Source organism: Simochromis diagramma, unplaced genomic scaffold, assembly GCF_900408965.1.
Source record: "Simochromis diagramma unplaced genomic scaffold, fSimDia1.1 OVJJ01000337.1, whole genome shotgun sequence".
Classification (NCBI taxonomy): domain Eukaryota; kingdom Metazoa; phylum Chordata; class Actinopteri; order Cichliformes; family Cichlidae; genus Simochromis; species Simochromis diagramma.
Window position 1 is genome coordinate 292236 of NW_024386982.1, and position 16661 is coordinate 308896.

Consider the following 16661-nt stretch of genomic DNA (forward strand, 5'->3'; position numbering starts at 1 on the left):
TGTTAGCCTCAGGTAGTTTTTGTTTTAGAGTCAATGGCTACCTTTGATATTGCAGTGTTTAAGGGTGAGCGTGGTGCAGCGTCTCAGCCCGTTCCGCAGGCGCCAGCTCAAGCTGTAGGTCCATTGGTGTCGACACCTGTTGATCAGGGGCTGCCTGAGGACAAACCCATGACAGTGCCTCGCTTCGAACCCCTCTCCATTGAATCAAGTGAAGGCTCGAAGCTGGATGCTAAGCTCCGTGTACGCCTGGCTCGTCTCCAGTTAAAAAAGGAGGATCGTGAGAGGGAGTTCCAGCTAAAGAAAGAGCTGGAGCTTAGGCATTTAGACGCAGAGCTTGCTAGAGCCAGGGAGGTCGAGTTGAGGAAGGTGGAGGCAGAGACAGCTGTGAGGTTGCGACAGCTGGAACTCCGGCAGGTTTCCCTTCCTCCGACTGCCTCCATTCGTCAGGTCGACACCTCGTTTGACGTAGGGAAAAACAGTCGTCTGGTTCCGATGTTCCGTGACACTGAGGTCGACAGCTACTTCGAGTCGTTTGAACGAATAGCCACGGCCTTGCACTGGCCACGGGATTCGTGGGCCATTTTGCTCCAATGTAAGCTGGTGGATAAGGCCCAAAAAGTTTGTTCCTCACTGTCAGCTCAGGACAGTCTGAATTATGACAAGCTGAAAAGTGCCATCCTGCTAGCTTATGAGCTAGTCCCAGAAGCTTATAGGCAGCGATTTCGGGGGCTGGAAAAGGTGCAGGGTCAATCCTACCGAGATTTTGCAAGGAAGAAAAGTGTGCTTTTTGATCGGTGGTGTGTGTCCAGCGAAGCTACTGACCTGGCGTCGATGCGTGAATTAATGCTGGTGGAGGAATTTAAGAACTGCATCTCCGAGCAGATTGCAGTATACCTCAGTGAACAGAAGGTTTCCTCATTACAGCATGCTGCAACACTCGCTGATGAGTTTGCCCTCATCCATAAAACCAGTGTCATTAAGCACGACCGACGCGATGACCTAGTGAAGGTTAGTGATGTGCCAGCTACACAGTACCCAAAGGGTGAAGTACTTGTGTCCCATTCCAAGGCAAAACGAAAGTGTTTTTTCTGTTTCAAGTCTGGCCATTTAATAGCAAATTGTGGAGCCTACAAACAGAAACAGTCAGTCTTGAGAGTTAGGAGTGTGCCAGCTAACAAAGCCGATACAGGCGTGGTTTCAAGAGCTAAAACAAAGCTCTGTTTCTTCTGCCACAAACCTGGCCACCTGGTTGCTCACTGTTTGAAAGCAAACTCAAAGCAAAATCGATCTGCTTTCAAAAGAGTGAACTGTGGTTCACAAACCGACAAAGTTGCCAGTCCTAGGCAACAGTTGGAGCATAATTGCTCAGTGGTGTCATTTGGTCACTGTCAGAGATCAACTAATTGTAATCTGCCACCTGATGACGGTCTCTCGGGTCCAGATGACCTACAGTCTGATAGATTGTGTGTGACACAACCATTTCAACCTGCACCTCTGGCTAACCAGCATGCCTTTTGCCATGACCTAGCGAAGAAGCGTCAGAAGTGTTGCTGTAAGGCCTTCTAGCTGCCTGATGGGTTCTCCATATGTGATGGCTCAAAAAACATTTGGCTGTCATTTGGGACACTATGTTGAGGGACTGGAGCCAACCCCGTGCAGGGATTTCAACCCATCAAAAAGGTCTTGGCAGATTCGGCAGGGTATGCCTAATCGTTATTATGGTGCATGGTAGGTGATATGTTTAAAAGCTGGGTAGGACGTTCTGTGACAAACCACTGGTTTGTATTTATGGGAGGGGGTGTTACGGCCCTAGCTGGGCCTCCTGATACTGCCCTTGTGTGGGCGTGGTGTTTTACTCCGCCTCCTCCTCTTTTGCTCCACCCCTCTGTCTCTCTCTTGCTCTCTCTCTCCCCAGGACACAGCTGCTGCTCATTGGGCTCGCTTACCACCTGGGCCCAGTCAGCAATCACCTCTCTGAGGTCATATAAGCTGGGGATGAGCTGTGAGCAGGGTGGGGTGTCTCTGCTTGGTGTGTAGGTAGCCTGCCTGAAGTGTGGAGTTGTGGAGTTGTGGAAACAGCTGCTTTGCGTGAGTAGTGTGGGCTTGTGGGCCTTGGCAGCAGTAAAGCCAGCTGCTGTTAGTGACAGGGTGAGCTTGTGGGCCCCTGGAAGTGCCTCCTCGTGGTGTGGAGTTTTTGTTTGGTTGTTGCGTTCTTTGTTGTTGCAACCTTTTTTCCCTTTTTCGGCATGTTATTGGTAATACGGCGTTGCCGGCTCCTTATGTTATGATTATCTACAATAAAGACTGTTATTTACTAAGAACACCTGTCTGTTTTCCTTTCATTCTGTTCTGGACTCATTTGTTACTGGTCCCCTCACTCGCATGCCTAGACCCCTTCGGGGGGGACGTAACAGTGATTCAGAGTTATTCACACCAGAGTAACCAGAGAGGATAATATATTTTTAAATATATAACTTTCTACAGGACTGAATATAATATCTTTATGTAAAAGTTCGGAGACTCTGGAGAGTATCCGAGTATTTATAACGTTACACAAACCAAAGGTCTGCATCACAGTGTTCATGAAATGCTGGGGTTATCCATCTCCTGGGGTGGGCCTACAGAGGAGTGCTGACGATTTCCCTGTGAGGGAGCTGCTGGTGAAGATGAGTCCCGCTTGATCAATGCCATGAGCTTCGGTCTTCCTGGTGTTTCTTAAATGAAGCCTCTCTCAGTGGGTCAACAGAATATCTGGCACAGGACAGCTGTGATGATGAAAGAAAGGAAAGACGTTTCTCCAAACCTCTGGACCCAGAAACCCAGCTTAGTCCTCATGGTCTGCCTCACTAGTTTCTCTCCAGGGTGAATGTAGCTGTTGATATAATATAGACTCTATTATTAAATGAAAAGAACAAATTAGACTACACTACTGAAACCTTCTGCTGCTGTTTTTAGTTTCCATGTTACCTGACTGTAGACGGTTCTGAAGATTTAAACAGTTTTAGATCCATTACACTCAGTCTTAAATGCTAAAATCTCAAAGGACAGCATTACATTTTTTTATATTAACAGTAACTCTGGGCCTCTGTGGAGTGTGTAGCTGATCTTATCGCTGTCTAAAAATGTATAACAAAACCTAAGGAGTGCTGAATCATTACATAATACAGACTAGAGTAACAGGTGTGTAGCATTGCTAACTACCCTGAAGCAAGTACAAACTCCAAAATACGTAAAAACTGCAAAACACGTAAAAACTCAGAAGCACGTAAAAACTCCAAAACACCTACAAAAGACAACAGAAGTGCTCCAGAATTCTAGGCACAGTGTTGAGCTTTTGTTACCTAGTGGCTACACAAGCCAGCAAGTACCAACGACTGGATTTGGTGTGTGGTAGTAACAGGTAAATGAACTTTTTTAATTATTTGTATATATATGAGTGCTTGTGTATAAATACACAAACCACACAAGTATGCTTTCAATTGTGTAATTTAAGTGATCTAGGTAGCTGTGTTTTGGAGTTTGTACGTGCTTTTTGGAGTTTGTACGTGCTTTGTCTCTAGGGTCCACCGTAAATATTTATATATAAACATATATAAATAAAACCACTTTTTTTTTTTACATTTTTTACATTCCTTTTGTGCATAATTTTATATTATTGTTAATAATAAATTAATTAAAGCAACAAAACAACCTGAAGATCCGGTTCGGAGCCAAAAGAGCCGGCTCTTTTTAGTGAGCCGAGCCGAAAGAGCCGGTTCTCTAAAAAGAGCCGGAAATCCCATCACTACTCTGAATTATTCTTTGACACTACAATTGATCATCCAACTATTAGGCTGCTTTTGAAGGTAAAATTGTAATGTTTATCCAATCGAATAGAGGTTTGCAACTGTAAAAGGGGTTTATTATATTTGTTGCAAACACCATATTCCATTAATACTAATTACACTGCACTGCATGCAGGACATGATTGGGAGCTGAGCCCCCCTAAAGGTTTGAGCCTAGAATCGCCATTGCTATGTGGTACTGTTTATGGTATTATGCATACCGCTTCATGGTGTGGTTTCATTTACATTGTTTATCCTTGAATTTGTTTTATATGTTGTGAAGGTGGCAGCAGTGATCTCTGCTCCTTTTTATTTCATTTTTTATTCATTTAATAACAAAGTGAAGTGATTCTAATACCTCCTGAAAAATTTGTTTGACTTTTTTAAAAGAAAGGTGATTCCCCCCCCATCATTTCCACTAAGAGTGGAAGTAGTGAAATGCATCGTAAATTTCCGAGCAGACCCTGAAGACCTCATTGTGTAGCGTGGCGAGGGCGGACCGTGTGACGTCGAGCCGAGGCTCTGGCTGTTTATTGTTCCTTCCTCAGCACGGACAGAGAGAAACGGGCTAACAGTCTGTCAGCCACTTTCTTCACACGGTAACGTTCGATTTTACGAAGGTGTAACGGGCTAGACAGCTAACTGCACAAACCAGGGGTCATGGCGTATGCGTACCTCTTCAAATACATCATCATCGGAGACACGGGTAAGTTACAACAAGTGCCAGTTAGACTGCCAGTTAGCATTTACCTAGCTCTTAGCCGCTAGCTAGCGGCGTATTTCCGCAGTGTTGGATAGTTCAATGACGTGGTAAAAGCAGAGACAGAAGGGGTGGGATGACAGCTCCAATCCTTCTCTATTAACATATTTAGATAACAATAAGCGACCCTTGGCAGTGTTAAAAATCTACAGAGGAATCTTTACACAAGCTGCCTTGGAGTAGCTTGTGTCAAGGTTGATAGCGGCTGATAAATGTTTGGGCCTTTTGTCCCTTTGCGTCGAGGGTGGGGGTGTTAGCCACAGCTTGCCAGCCCAGCTAAGTAGCTTTAGCTTTTCCACCAAATATTTAGCAAGCGACTGTCACGACATCCAAATAATGCTTCACTCACTGCAGCTACATACGACAGACAACCACACTACCAATTTCTGTTGTTGTTCATGTCTTGTAATTACTAAACATTAGCTTAGCTTCTTGTCAGAGAAGGCCAAGACGCCAAGCTGCACCTCTAATATTCCCTGAAATGGCGTAGAGCAGATCTAATTTCTGGCTACATATATCCATGCGATTTGGAGTCGTTGCATGGTTCCATGTTTTGCGCTTCATTTACCAAAATGTAGGTTTGTATATCTTGTGCTGGAAACCGCTCAATTAGCCGGCGGTGTTGTCATCTGTTTACTTTTAGCAGGCTGTACTGATGAGGGGTACCGCTGTGTAGTTGCAGGTACATTTCTATATTATACTGTTATAGCACCAGTTTTAGAAAAGCAGGCAGGTCTTACAACTGTGAGGTACAACGAGAGCTTTAGTAAGATAAACTGCCAGCGATAGCAAGAGGCAGCTAGAAAATTTTCAGAGTAAATAGATATTGGGGAAAGACTCCCATTGTGCGGATATGTAGTTTTGTCTTAGATGATGTACACTGTGGTGGGTTTTATGTTTACGACACTGTTATTGCCAAGCAGGGTCACGTTCTGCCTGCTGCTGTTATGATTTCGTACAAGTATGTTGTTTATCTTCAGTAGTGAATGTTGAAAAGGTCCCAGCTTGATTACACAGATGTCTACACCAGAAATACTCCATCTGTGCGCCACTTACTTTTACCTCAAGAGGCTTTTTTAAGCACACACGCGGGCATTGCAGTGCTAGCCTCGTTTTGTTTTTCAAGCATATTTCCAGGGGGAAATTGTATTTATTTTTTAACTAAAATATCTGGTGTCCAGGACATAACATGTAATTAATATTAGTGTCAAAAAAGCTGCTGGGCCAAATGTTCCATAGCTATCATCTTCTCATCATATGACATTACAAATTTAGTGTGGGGTGTTTGGGATCACTTTCAGGAATCCCTGGAAAGAAACCTAACATTAGTCTGCCAGCTGAAAATCTAATTGGCTCACTGATTTGTTGTTGTTGTTGTGATCAGTAGAAAGGCTTCTAAATAGGTTTAGGGGCAGAGTAGTAGTAACTGTATACAACAGTAAATAATTGTAAAAACATAATTTTCTGCATGTAATATGTCATTTTAATACAACGTTACATAATCCCAATATATCTGACTGTTCTGTCTGGCTCAATTCATCTGGGGCTGAGAGATACATCAAGAGTGATTCTCAGAAGTAAAAAGCTATCCAGCGATTGCTTGGGTAAAATATATTTTCCAGCATTGTCAATGATGAGACTCAAAGGTGCAGGAGTCATGATGTTTACTTATACTAGGTCATGTGATTTCTGTCAACAGAAAGGTCAGCAGTTACACTTATGTATAAGAGACAGGTCATTTTAAGTAAGAAACTAGCCTGCAATGTTGTAATCATACTATGATGCAAGTCAGACTGATCAGATCATCTTAAACTAAGGTGGGTTGGGGAGAAGGGATTTAATCTTGCAAACAATGTATGTAGCACTGTTCATAAGCTACAATGCTTATTGCTAATTATGTAGCAGTGACTGGGAACAGCGAAGCTGCTTACGAGTTGCTCTACATGCAGGGAGCGAGGGGAAGGAGACAGTGGGGAGTTTATCTCTTGCTTACCAGCATACCAGCAGGATGGCACCCAATCATATTTATTCAATACAGAAATAAATGATTTAGCCCACCTTTATTAGTGAACATAAGTCAATAGATGTTAGCTGAACAGGTATAACAGTATGAAATATTTGTCTGGTTCTTTATTCCCTTGCTAAAATTGAAAATTTCTAGAGCTATATTTTATCTGTAAACAATGTTAATACCAGGCTATAGCTTAGGCAAAAAACAACAAAAAGCCCAGTGCATAGGTCTGCAAGGCATGTAATTAAGTGGCTGAATCACTGGTATGAGTAGAACTTGCTGATTTTTGCCACCACCTAACTACTTAACTAACTAGTTAGACAACATCAGCTTGGCTTGTGGCTACTTTGTGGACAAAGTGTGGGGCGATTTGCCTGCCTTTGAATGTGAAAAGTGTGTCCGAAAGAGAAAGGGACATCTTCTGGAAGAACTCTTTTTGACTGTGATCGGTTTTTGTATTTTCATTAGGCGGTCAGTTTTTACACTTTTGTATGACTGTATTTAATAATTTTATTTTGGAATTATTTGTTTCTTCTATGTTTAATTTTATAGAATATAACACATCTTATCTTGGTCTTATCTTCACCCTAAAGGAGATATGATGGTTATCAAAATCTAAAACCAGTCATAGACTAGTAGTTGGACAAGTTTAACTTGGGTGTGTCATCTTGTTACCTTGTAACTGCTTTGCTGAGTCAAAGCAAATCCACAAGTTTAAACACCAGAAAAACCTCCGATCTCCAGGTTAATCAATGTTCAGTGAGGCTTTTATTGTGAAAAGTAATCATTAAGGCTTCCATCTTCCCCATGTGCCTAGTATGATGGTCAGTACCAGTAAGATTGGCAGTCTTTTAGTGCAGTGTGTAATCATTCATCTACACATGAAGACTGAGGAAGATGTATTTCCAGTCAGTGAGTTTTAGTTGGGTTTTAAGGTGTGATGCGTAGACATCATTTTAGTCTGAGGAAACATTCCCAGCTAATGTCTGTGAAGGTTCTCAGTCATCCAGGTCATCGTAGTCAAAGGAGCTTAGAACTGAAGAAGCTTCTCGGATGAGAGGTGAAACGTCTTCAAGCAACTTAAAGAAGTCCAGACGCTTTTCTTTGCAAGCTCCTTTGATTCCCAGCTAATACACTCATGCAGCTGGTGCTCTTAACCCCATCTGCCAGACATGTATTCAGAGTTGACACTTTTTTCCTTTGGTTGAACTCAATAGTTCAACTAGTTTCTCACAGAGATTTTTCTTTAAAATATTAACTATAATTAATACAGAAATACAGCTGCAGTGTATGACTTTCTAGGGGGAAAAACACACGGAGACAAGTCACTTTGTCCAGTGGCATCCTACCTTTTTTGGCATGTAGTATGTGTTTTGGTAGTTGTTCACCTTAGGTGTAGATTCATGGCCTGCTATTAATTTTCTTGACCTTTATCTAACTTGTCCATGTGTCATTTTAATTTGGCGTCTACCCATTGTTGCTCTAATGCCTGCATCCTTGCTGTGTTGCTGATGCTTTCTGAAATGTGACATTTGTCAAAACTTACCGTATATCATTCCAGGTGTCATCACCTCTCTCTCCTCTTATTTTCTCTCAACCCTTCGTGGAGTGTTTGAGAGGAGATGCTTTGCTTTATGACTTAAAGGAGTAGCAGGGACTTGCACAGGCGAATAATGATAAATTGGATTGACTATTCTGAGACATAGGAAAAAAGTTAATTCAGTGTTGACTGTCTCTCTGACCCATGGCCAGGCTGTCCTCAGATATAGCTTGCAGAAGACAAACTGCATCTGAACAGAAATTATAGCTTCAGTACAGATTGAATGTCCAAAAATAGGCTCTGTCCTACTGAACACAGCCTGTAGATCTCCAGCTTTTCAAATTTTAGAGTTTGACCCCATTCAGAGAATTTGAGGTTCATTGTTTCACAGCAGTTTTCATTATGAAAAGCACAGACAGATTTCAATATGCACAGCTATAGTTCGTTGGGATTTTTTATGCAATAATATCCGGTCTTTGGCTAAAATGAACAAATCCTTCATTCATGGACCTTTTGTTAAGTCCTGCGTGTGTATCTGCTTTGACTAAAGTTTTTTTTACAGGTATCCTTGGGAACCTACAGTGGAGTTGTGGTAAATGTTTGTGTGTAGTTTTCCTGTCTAATAATTATGATTATTAGCTTTCCACAATTCACCCCCCAACAAATGACGTCATTTTTTAAAACTCTTTAGATGTGTTCATGAGAAAGGCTGCAACTAACACATTTTCATTAGTTATTAATCACCCGAGTGTTTTGCTTCAAATATTTGGTCTATGAAACCTTTGATACCAAAGAAAATTGCTCAAGCAAACATTAGTAACATCTATGTTAGGTCATACAACCACCTAAAACTGTAACAGGCAGAAACATAACTTAAACAGAAACTACCTGTCCTTGACTTGTTTTATCATTAATCTTTTTGCGGTATACAGAGTACGGTGTCCCATAAGCCCTAATTTAAAAGACCTCTTCGCGGTATTGACCAGACTGGAGTGTGAACTGAGCTAACAAGTGTGTTATTCATAGTTGAGGTGGTTTTCTGATGACAGCAGTGTTTGAGGGATAACATTGCATTCATGTGTGATTAAACTGGGTTAATGGGGGACCTATAACAGTAAATATTAACTGTGTGAAATCTGCCTAACAAATAGTCCCACAACTTGGGGTTTAATAATTATTGTTGTATGTAGGGTCCTTCATTCAGAATAGAATGCTGATTAAGTTTAAGTTTTAAGGATCTCTAAAACTATAACTTCAGCTATTTTATATTGTTCTCAACTTCTGAAATCCCCTGCCGACAGCCTATGGGGATGACGGCTTCAGATCACACTTGAATGCACTTGAGTAATACTTAATGTGCAAAAAACTGTTCCCGTGGACAGTTCCTGTCAAATTCCTCAGCAGGGATTGTGGTGCAGTCTGCTGACCTAGCCAAGCTTCAAGTTACTGCTGTAAATGAGCAGAGCAACATCTCACTGGCTTGCTGGACACTCCTAACACATCGGCACCAACCATGTGCAACAAGGTTGTGTATTGTGCCTGCTTAATGTCAGTGTTTTCTTGTCTCATTTCAGACGAAATAGTAATTTTTTCGCTTGTGTTATACTTTAATTCTCAGCCCACATCATCTTCATAAAATGTAATTGCTACATTTCTGAGTGCTAGAGATGAAATGGTATCAACATTTGACGTTTTTAGTGACCAGAATAACAGTATCAGGAATAAGTGAGTAGGGCTGGGCCATATCATACCGTTCACAGTAATACCGGTATAATGTTGGGCAATGATAAGAAAATGAAATATTGCAATAGAATATGGGTAAAACGCGCAGTGCCTTTGTTTTCATATGCACATGGAGGAAAAAGTGTGCCGGCGACGGAGAATGAGAAGAGCGAAAGCAGATCGTTGAATGAAGCGGATGAACCAGAACTGGTTTGTAAAAATGCTGCAACTTCAGTGGTGTGGAACTGGTTTAGCTTTTGTCCATCAGATACACAACAAAGCACTATTTTTGGTAGCGCATGCTAGCGGGCCGTCGTTATTACCGTGTTTTTTGGAAAATACGGCACACTTAAAATCAATCCTTTGATTTTTCTGAAAATCAACAGCGCCCCTTATAATCCCGTGTGCCTTATGTATGAATTCTGGTTGTGTTTACTGACCTTGAAACGATTTTATGTAGTACACAGTGCTCGAAAATCTGTCAGATGTCTTTGCTAAGCTACGAAGCTGCACCGCTTGATGGATTGTCGGAGCATTACGGCTATCGTAGGCAGGAGCCTCGCGGAGTGATACGTACTGTGCTTCAACATAATATTACCATATTGTGTGTGTATAACCTCTTTTTAAGTTTTGTGGATATTATACATGGTTATGCTGAGGATATGTCGGCCAATTTCCACTGGAAATGCCTTTTGGTTAAACTGACAGCAAGGAATTTGCATTTGCACTGTTAAATTTTTATATAACTTTAATGCACATAAAAAACAGCTGCTTGTTTAAGTGAAAATACATTGATGGGTTTTTTTTCACTAATAAAGTTGTGGAGTTGTAAAGTATTTTGTCTAGTGTCAATTATATCGTCAGTTATATCGTTATTGCAAATTTTCAAATGTATATCGTGATAAATATTTTTGGTCATATCGCCCTGCTCTATAAGTGAGCATATTTACACATTTTCATGTGTTAGAGCCTCGACTTATTTTTCAGCAGATGAGGCCTGAGGATGAGGGTGGAAAGGGATGTAATGCTCAATTTGTCCTGCCGGATTAACAGTTTCAACGGTTTTTGTCTGGAATGGGTAAGCAAAGACTGCAGTCATACTACATGTACAGCAGCACAACAGCATCCAATGTTTTTACATGAACAGTCACACAGAAAACTTCAGTTGTGATTATTGATAAGCTGTGAGCAAAATAAAAGGGAAAAGTCATTACATTTGACATTTCTCTGCTCTCACTATAATATTGTTTGTGGTGCTCACAAATCAGCTCACTTTCTGCATCCTCAGTATAAAACATGAACACAGACATCATGACGTCACTCGCTGATTTGTGCCCTGTTAATGTCTGTTATGGTTTTGTGTTGGTTGTGTCAGAAGACCTGACGTCATCAATGCCTCCTCACCATTTATACTGGCACTGAGGCCATGCAGTCCTCTCGTGGACAATAGGTGTCACCACTGAAGCAAAACGTCAACTTCAACATCAATACTGATATAGGACTAGAAGTTGAAAGAGGAAGTGATTGCAGTATTTTTGTTTTTGTCTTTTTCAACGTTTTCTCCAGAACGTCTTACTCTTCAAGCCGTCCAATATCTCCTTCTGTACAGTCCAAGATCTCTGCACTTTAACTGGTGGTAAAAATGGACACAATCGTACACTCTTGTTTTCAACCTGGCCTCACCAACTGGCTGGGTTTACAAAAATTGAGTGGTGCGTGACTGTCTGAAACCACACCACAGCGTGGTTCATACTAGCAGACTTGTCAGTCACAAGTTGTTAGTCAGTGACCATCTTTTTAGCCAGCACTGTTTTTTTTCCCTCTTTTTTACAGTTAAAATGGCCAGAATTTACAAATGTGCTATTCATACCCAAAACGAATGACTGAGCCCATAAACCCATAATCCCATTAGGAAAGTATTTACAGAGATGGAGTTCAAAGGCAGTTTTCACACAAAGATCTGTAGGAACCAAAAGTCCTTTTGCAGTTGTCACCCCTGATGGCCATTAAAAAAAAAGTATGTTGCATTATCCTCACTTTTCAAACCCTAAAGCGATGTCAGTCTTTTGTACTGTCTGGTTTTCAATCGATTTTGGTTGAAGTGTGTTAGCTGTGATTTATTGTAATTAAAAACAATTTGAAATAGGTATCAAATAAAGGTAAGAACTAGTTCAGTCTGGGAAATTGCCCCATGGTATGAGACAACTTGTGAGGTGCTTGGCTATGATGGACCTGTTACTATGACAACTGTTGAAGTGAGCTGGAAAAGGATACTTTTTTACAAGGTATCCTTGTCTAAAGAACAGGGCCGTGGTTTATGAATCATTTTGTCGAATGCATCCTATTTTTTTTAATGTTGCTAAAGGTCAAAGCTCCACTGTTCAGGCTTTTGTGAGAGCTTTCCCATCAGTGTGTGAATGTGTGAATGGGTGGATGACAGGTTGTGTAAAGCGCTTTGGGGTCCTTAGGGACTAGAAAAGCGCTATACAAATACAGGCCATTTACCATTTACCATCATTAAAGATTTTGTTATTTGCCACAACTATGGGAGGTGGATATTTTTACTTGTTAGTGGATCACATTTGTTGAGTCATACTGGTGTTTGCTCAAAAAGCGCAATTTAATTATTCCACCTGTCAGTAATCCAGTCAACATGTTCCTTTTGTTGTCTGACAACCCAGCATGTATGTCCAAATTTTCCTCTGTGTGACGAGATCTGGTGAGAGCTAGACTGTTTGAAAGCACATTCACAGAAACCTATCACAGTCACTAATTATGACTCCAATTGTAGCCATGCTCTGCATTTAAAGACACAGCATGCTTTGATTCTAGGCTCCTGTAGACAGGTTGCTTTTGCTCTGTGTCACAGCCATCAAGCTGTTACCTCTTGTCAGAAATGAAAAGTTCTGCTATGTTAAAATGTATGTTAATTGCATTGTGGCTAATTAGAAAGATTGCTATTACTGTTTTGTTGCTTTAGTAGTGCAAGAGTGGCTATGAGCAGGTGTCTGTTGACTGACGGAGGTAACAATGACTTCACTGTTACACCTTTATTTAACTTTCTCGAGATCCCTCCATCCCTTACTAGCAACAGCGTCATCGCACAGGCCCTGCTTAGCAACTTGTGACCCGTGGAAACCATGGAAGAGGAAGACCATGTCGCACCTCCTTGAGTTTCTGCCAGCTACTGTCTCCTTAACGTTCTCTTTTATTCTCCTGTGGTCATCCCTCCCCCACTTCCTCCTCCTGTTTTTCTTCTTACACACACATATGTTCACACACTCCCAAACCCTTTGACTCCAAAGCCTTACTTACCATATTTGCTGAGTAAATCATTCTATACCAGCATTCTCCATTTTCTTGAATGTTCCTGACACTCTTGGTCTTTTTATAAAAGGGTTAAAATGGTATCAGGTTGAGTTAAAGTTGATTCAGTGCTTTCAAAATGCATCTCGTCACCAATAGACATCGATATTCTTCCTTAAGTGATTCCTCACCGTAGCATATTAGCCTTGGAGGTGGCAATGGGCAGGTTCAAGGTGGCAGGAATTACGGCTGTATTTTTTTTTCTTTTGTTTCCTTGCTTTCGTAACTGCTCTTCACTAAAGGAAATTTTCTTTTTACTACACACTTACACACACATCTCAATGACAAGTGACTAACTTTTTTAAAATGTTGTAGAAGTACTGTGGCACCAAACCTGTTGAGTGTGTTTGTCATGCTTCTAGATATTTGTGTTGAGGAAATAACAGCTCACACTCGCTCTGAGAATCTGCTCACCATTTCCATCTGTAGTTTGTAATGCAGTTAAGTCAATGTGTCTTTGATTTAATGATTGCATTTGCAAACACCTGTCATCTGACTTCCTAACTCGCTGTTTCGCTTTGGGGGGGGGTTTTCAGTTGAGAATAAATTACCTAAAACAGAATTATGAACAATGAAAGTGTTGCTTTTGTAAGTGTTTGTGTATCTGTGGGAGTTTGCCACATTCAGAGCTGAAGGTATGTGTGGATTGCCATTGAAAATAGGCACGCTCATTAGTGCCCTTTTGGCTACATAAAAATTAGCCACCTTTTATAGCTCAGTTAGCTTGCTAATAGTTAGTTAACTGGAGCAAAGCTGATGAAATGGTGTGCTCCCTGCTGGGTCATTTGAACATGATGTTGACTCCAGTTGTCTTATATTAAAAATGTAAGAGTTGTAACTTGGTGTTTTGCCAACCTACAAACAGCAGTGGCTCTGACTTGTAGTATTTTATTGTCAGCATATGAATGAATCCCCTTTAATTCTGTTTGTGTACGTTTTTTTTCAGGTGTGGGAAAGTCATGTCTATTACTACAGTTCACAGACAAGAGGTTTCAGCCAGTTCACGACCTCACCATTGGTAAGACCACCTGCATCATTTATAATAAAAACATAAAGCATAATTAGATGACTTTTACTAATTAAACTTGATAGACTGGGTCAGACTAAAGTAAAGTAAAAGCAATATAGCTGATGCTATGTTAACAAAATAAAAAAAACTAAGTAAAAAGTAATTAGATGCTGAGTTAACCAAAACCCTTCTGATATTCAGGTAATTCAGATTTTACTGTGTACAACTCCAGTAGATTTGACAGAGAGGAATAACCTCTTACAATTGCATCCGTTACAGAAAATTGCTTAATTACTTTGTGCAGTATGAATGGCCATAAAGCCAGCTCTCAGCTTTGCAGTCTCCAGTATTATTGAAATGCAGATGCTGCTCATTTTACATTTTCGCTCACTTCTTCATTTTTCCCCGACACACTTGTGTACCTGGTCTGTACCACCACAAAAAATCTGCCCCCTTCCTTCTTTCACACAGCCCTTCTTTACATGTGATTGGCTGCATGGTGTGCCCATCAAAATAAAAACCCACCCCTACCCTGTATGGATTCTCAGCAGTGCTGAATTCCATAGTGCTGTTTAAATCCGAGTGGGTCAGCGGCCTAAGCCATATACTGGATCTCTTGCCAGCTCGTGTGATCTATGTACAATGAAAGAATGAGTTGGAAATCACATGCTTTGTAAAGCAGCTTCAGCCGGAACACCACCCCTGCTACAGGGGAGGAGCCACTGATAAATAAATAAATAAATTAAAATATAAAGCCAATATTTACATCCAATTTTAGCCTTTGGCCTAAGAGCAGATATGTGATTTCAACTTCAAATTTGATCTTAAGCACAATGCAATGTATACTTTTTTTTGTGTCTGTGGGGCAATTTATGTTGGACTCAAAACACAGATGACCCAGTAATTATAGCAGCTATAATCCTTATCAAGTGTTATGTCATGTAGAAATTCAAACCTCAAATTACACACATTATGCATACCACTTGCGATCACTGGTTGTGTGACAAGAACAGCATGAAGCCATCACACAAGCCCCACAGCCTCCATCAGCATTATTTAAGATTGTAGATAAGATTGATTAAGGTTGTGTTTACATTGTGGTACTCTTCATGGTCTGTATAAAGGTGGATCTGGAGAGTATGAGATAAGTCCAAGTGGGTCCATCTCCTCAGCTTTGCTCATATTTAAAATGAAATGTCTGGCATCAGACCTCTCCACAAATCTCTCTTCCTGTGAACTACTGAGGGATCTATACGCTTGTGCAGTAAAAAAAGCATAGCAGTGTCATTTGAAAATTGTAAAACTATTTCTGAAACCCTGTCATTGACCCCGATGTGCTGGGTTTGACTTCTCCAACAGAAATTATAAATGGATTTTCATCATCTCGGTTAAAATCAACAAATGGCCGATCTGCAAAGCTTTTAAGGTGTTTCAAGTGCTTACTTGTCAAACTGCGATAATGTTAAGGACATTATCCATATCCTGCACATTGCCTGCAGGCAGATGATAATGGATATTATATAGAATCGACCTCTAGCTTGAATACAGACGCCATGTCTTTTTAAAAGCATTTGATTGCTATCAGAATCCATCAACAGATAATTAACAGTTAAGAAAAAAGTCTTCTGTGTAAGATCTGTGTAGCTTTTATTTAGAAAGGGTTATTCACCCATCTTCTGTGATTGTGTCTATGCAGGTGTGGAATTCGGCGCGAGGATGATCACTATAGATGGCAAACAGATCAAATTGCAAATCTGGGATACGGTAATACATATACTGTTTTTCTACCTTTTCTTTTTCAAACAGAAAATATAACTTGAATTTGTTTCCTCAACTGTAAGTGTATTTAAGTCTTATAAATGTAGGTTTCAAGCTTGTTAGTATAATGTGGCAGGAATGTATTGAATTTTGTTTGGCTTTAATTTTTTCCAAAAACTGCAACATTATTATTATTTTATTATTATTTAACTTATGTGCAGCACTGCAGAGCAAGGACCCTTTTCATTTGTTTGTTTGTTTGTTTATCTAAAATGCATGCATGCATTATGGGACAGTCCCAGAAAATGATGTAACATTGTGACTTTTGGATTGGTGGACTGATTTTTTTCACAGCTTGCACTTACAGCTTTAACCAGCAGATGGCGTTAGAGCTCTGTGAATACCTGTTCTCTGATCTTAAGGAAGCAGTGTGAGAAAAGGGACCAGCATTTCAGTCCTGGTTCTCTGGTCCCAGGATAGTGCATTTTGGGGGGCCCACCAGTGAGATTATTGTCTTTACCTGGTTTTCTGGGTTTGGCCAAAGTGAAAATCTCAGCAACAAATTTGGATTTGTATAGTACATAATCTCCTAATAGTTAGAGAAGCCACTTGGGTTATTGTGCAGGCTGCACTTGCCACATGTATGCTTGTGTGTTTCTTTATGCACGCCT

The 16661-nt window shown here is 40.7% G+C and overlaps 1 protein-coding gene across 1 annotated transcript in view; it reads left to right on the forward strand.

Moving 5' to 3' along the window:
• The first annotated feature begins 4340 nt into the window (after positions 1–4340).
• rab2a (RAB2A, member RAS oncogene family) overlaps positions 4341–16661 on the forward strand; it is a 33111-nt gene continuing 20790 nt past the window's right edge. Inside the window, exons 1-3 of the mRNA XM_040039524.1 lie at positions 4341–4530; positions 14170–14241; positions 15929–15996. Coding sequence (XP_039895458.1) covers positions 4485–4530; positions 14170–14241; positions 15929–15996 — 186 coding nt within the window. The 5' untranslated portion in view covers positions 4341–4484. The remainder of the gene's footprint in view (positions 4531–14169; positions 14242–15928; positions 15997–16661) is intronic.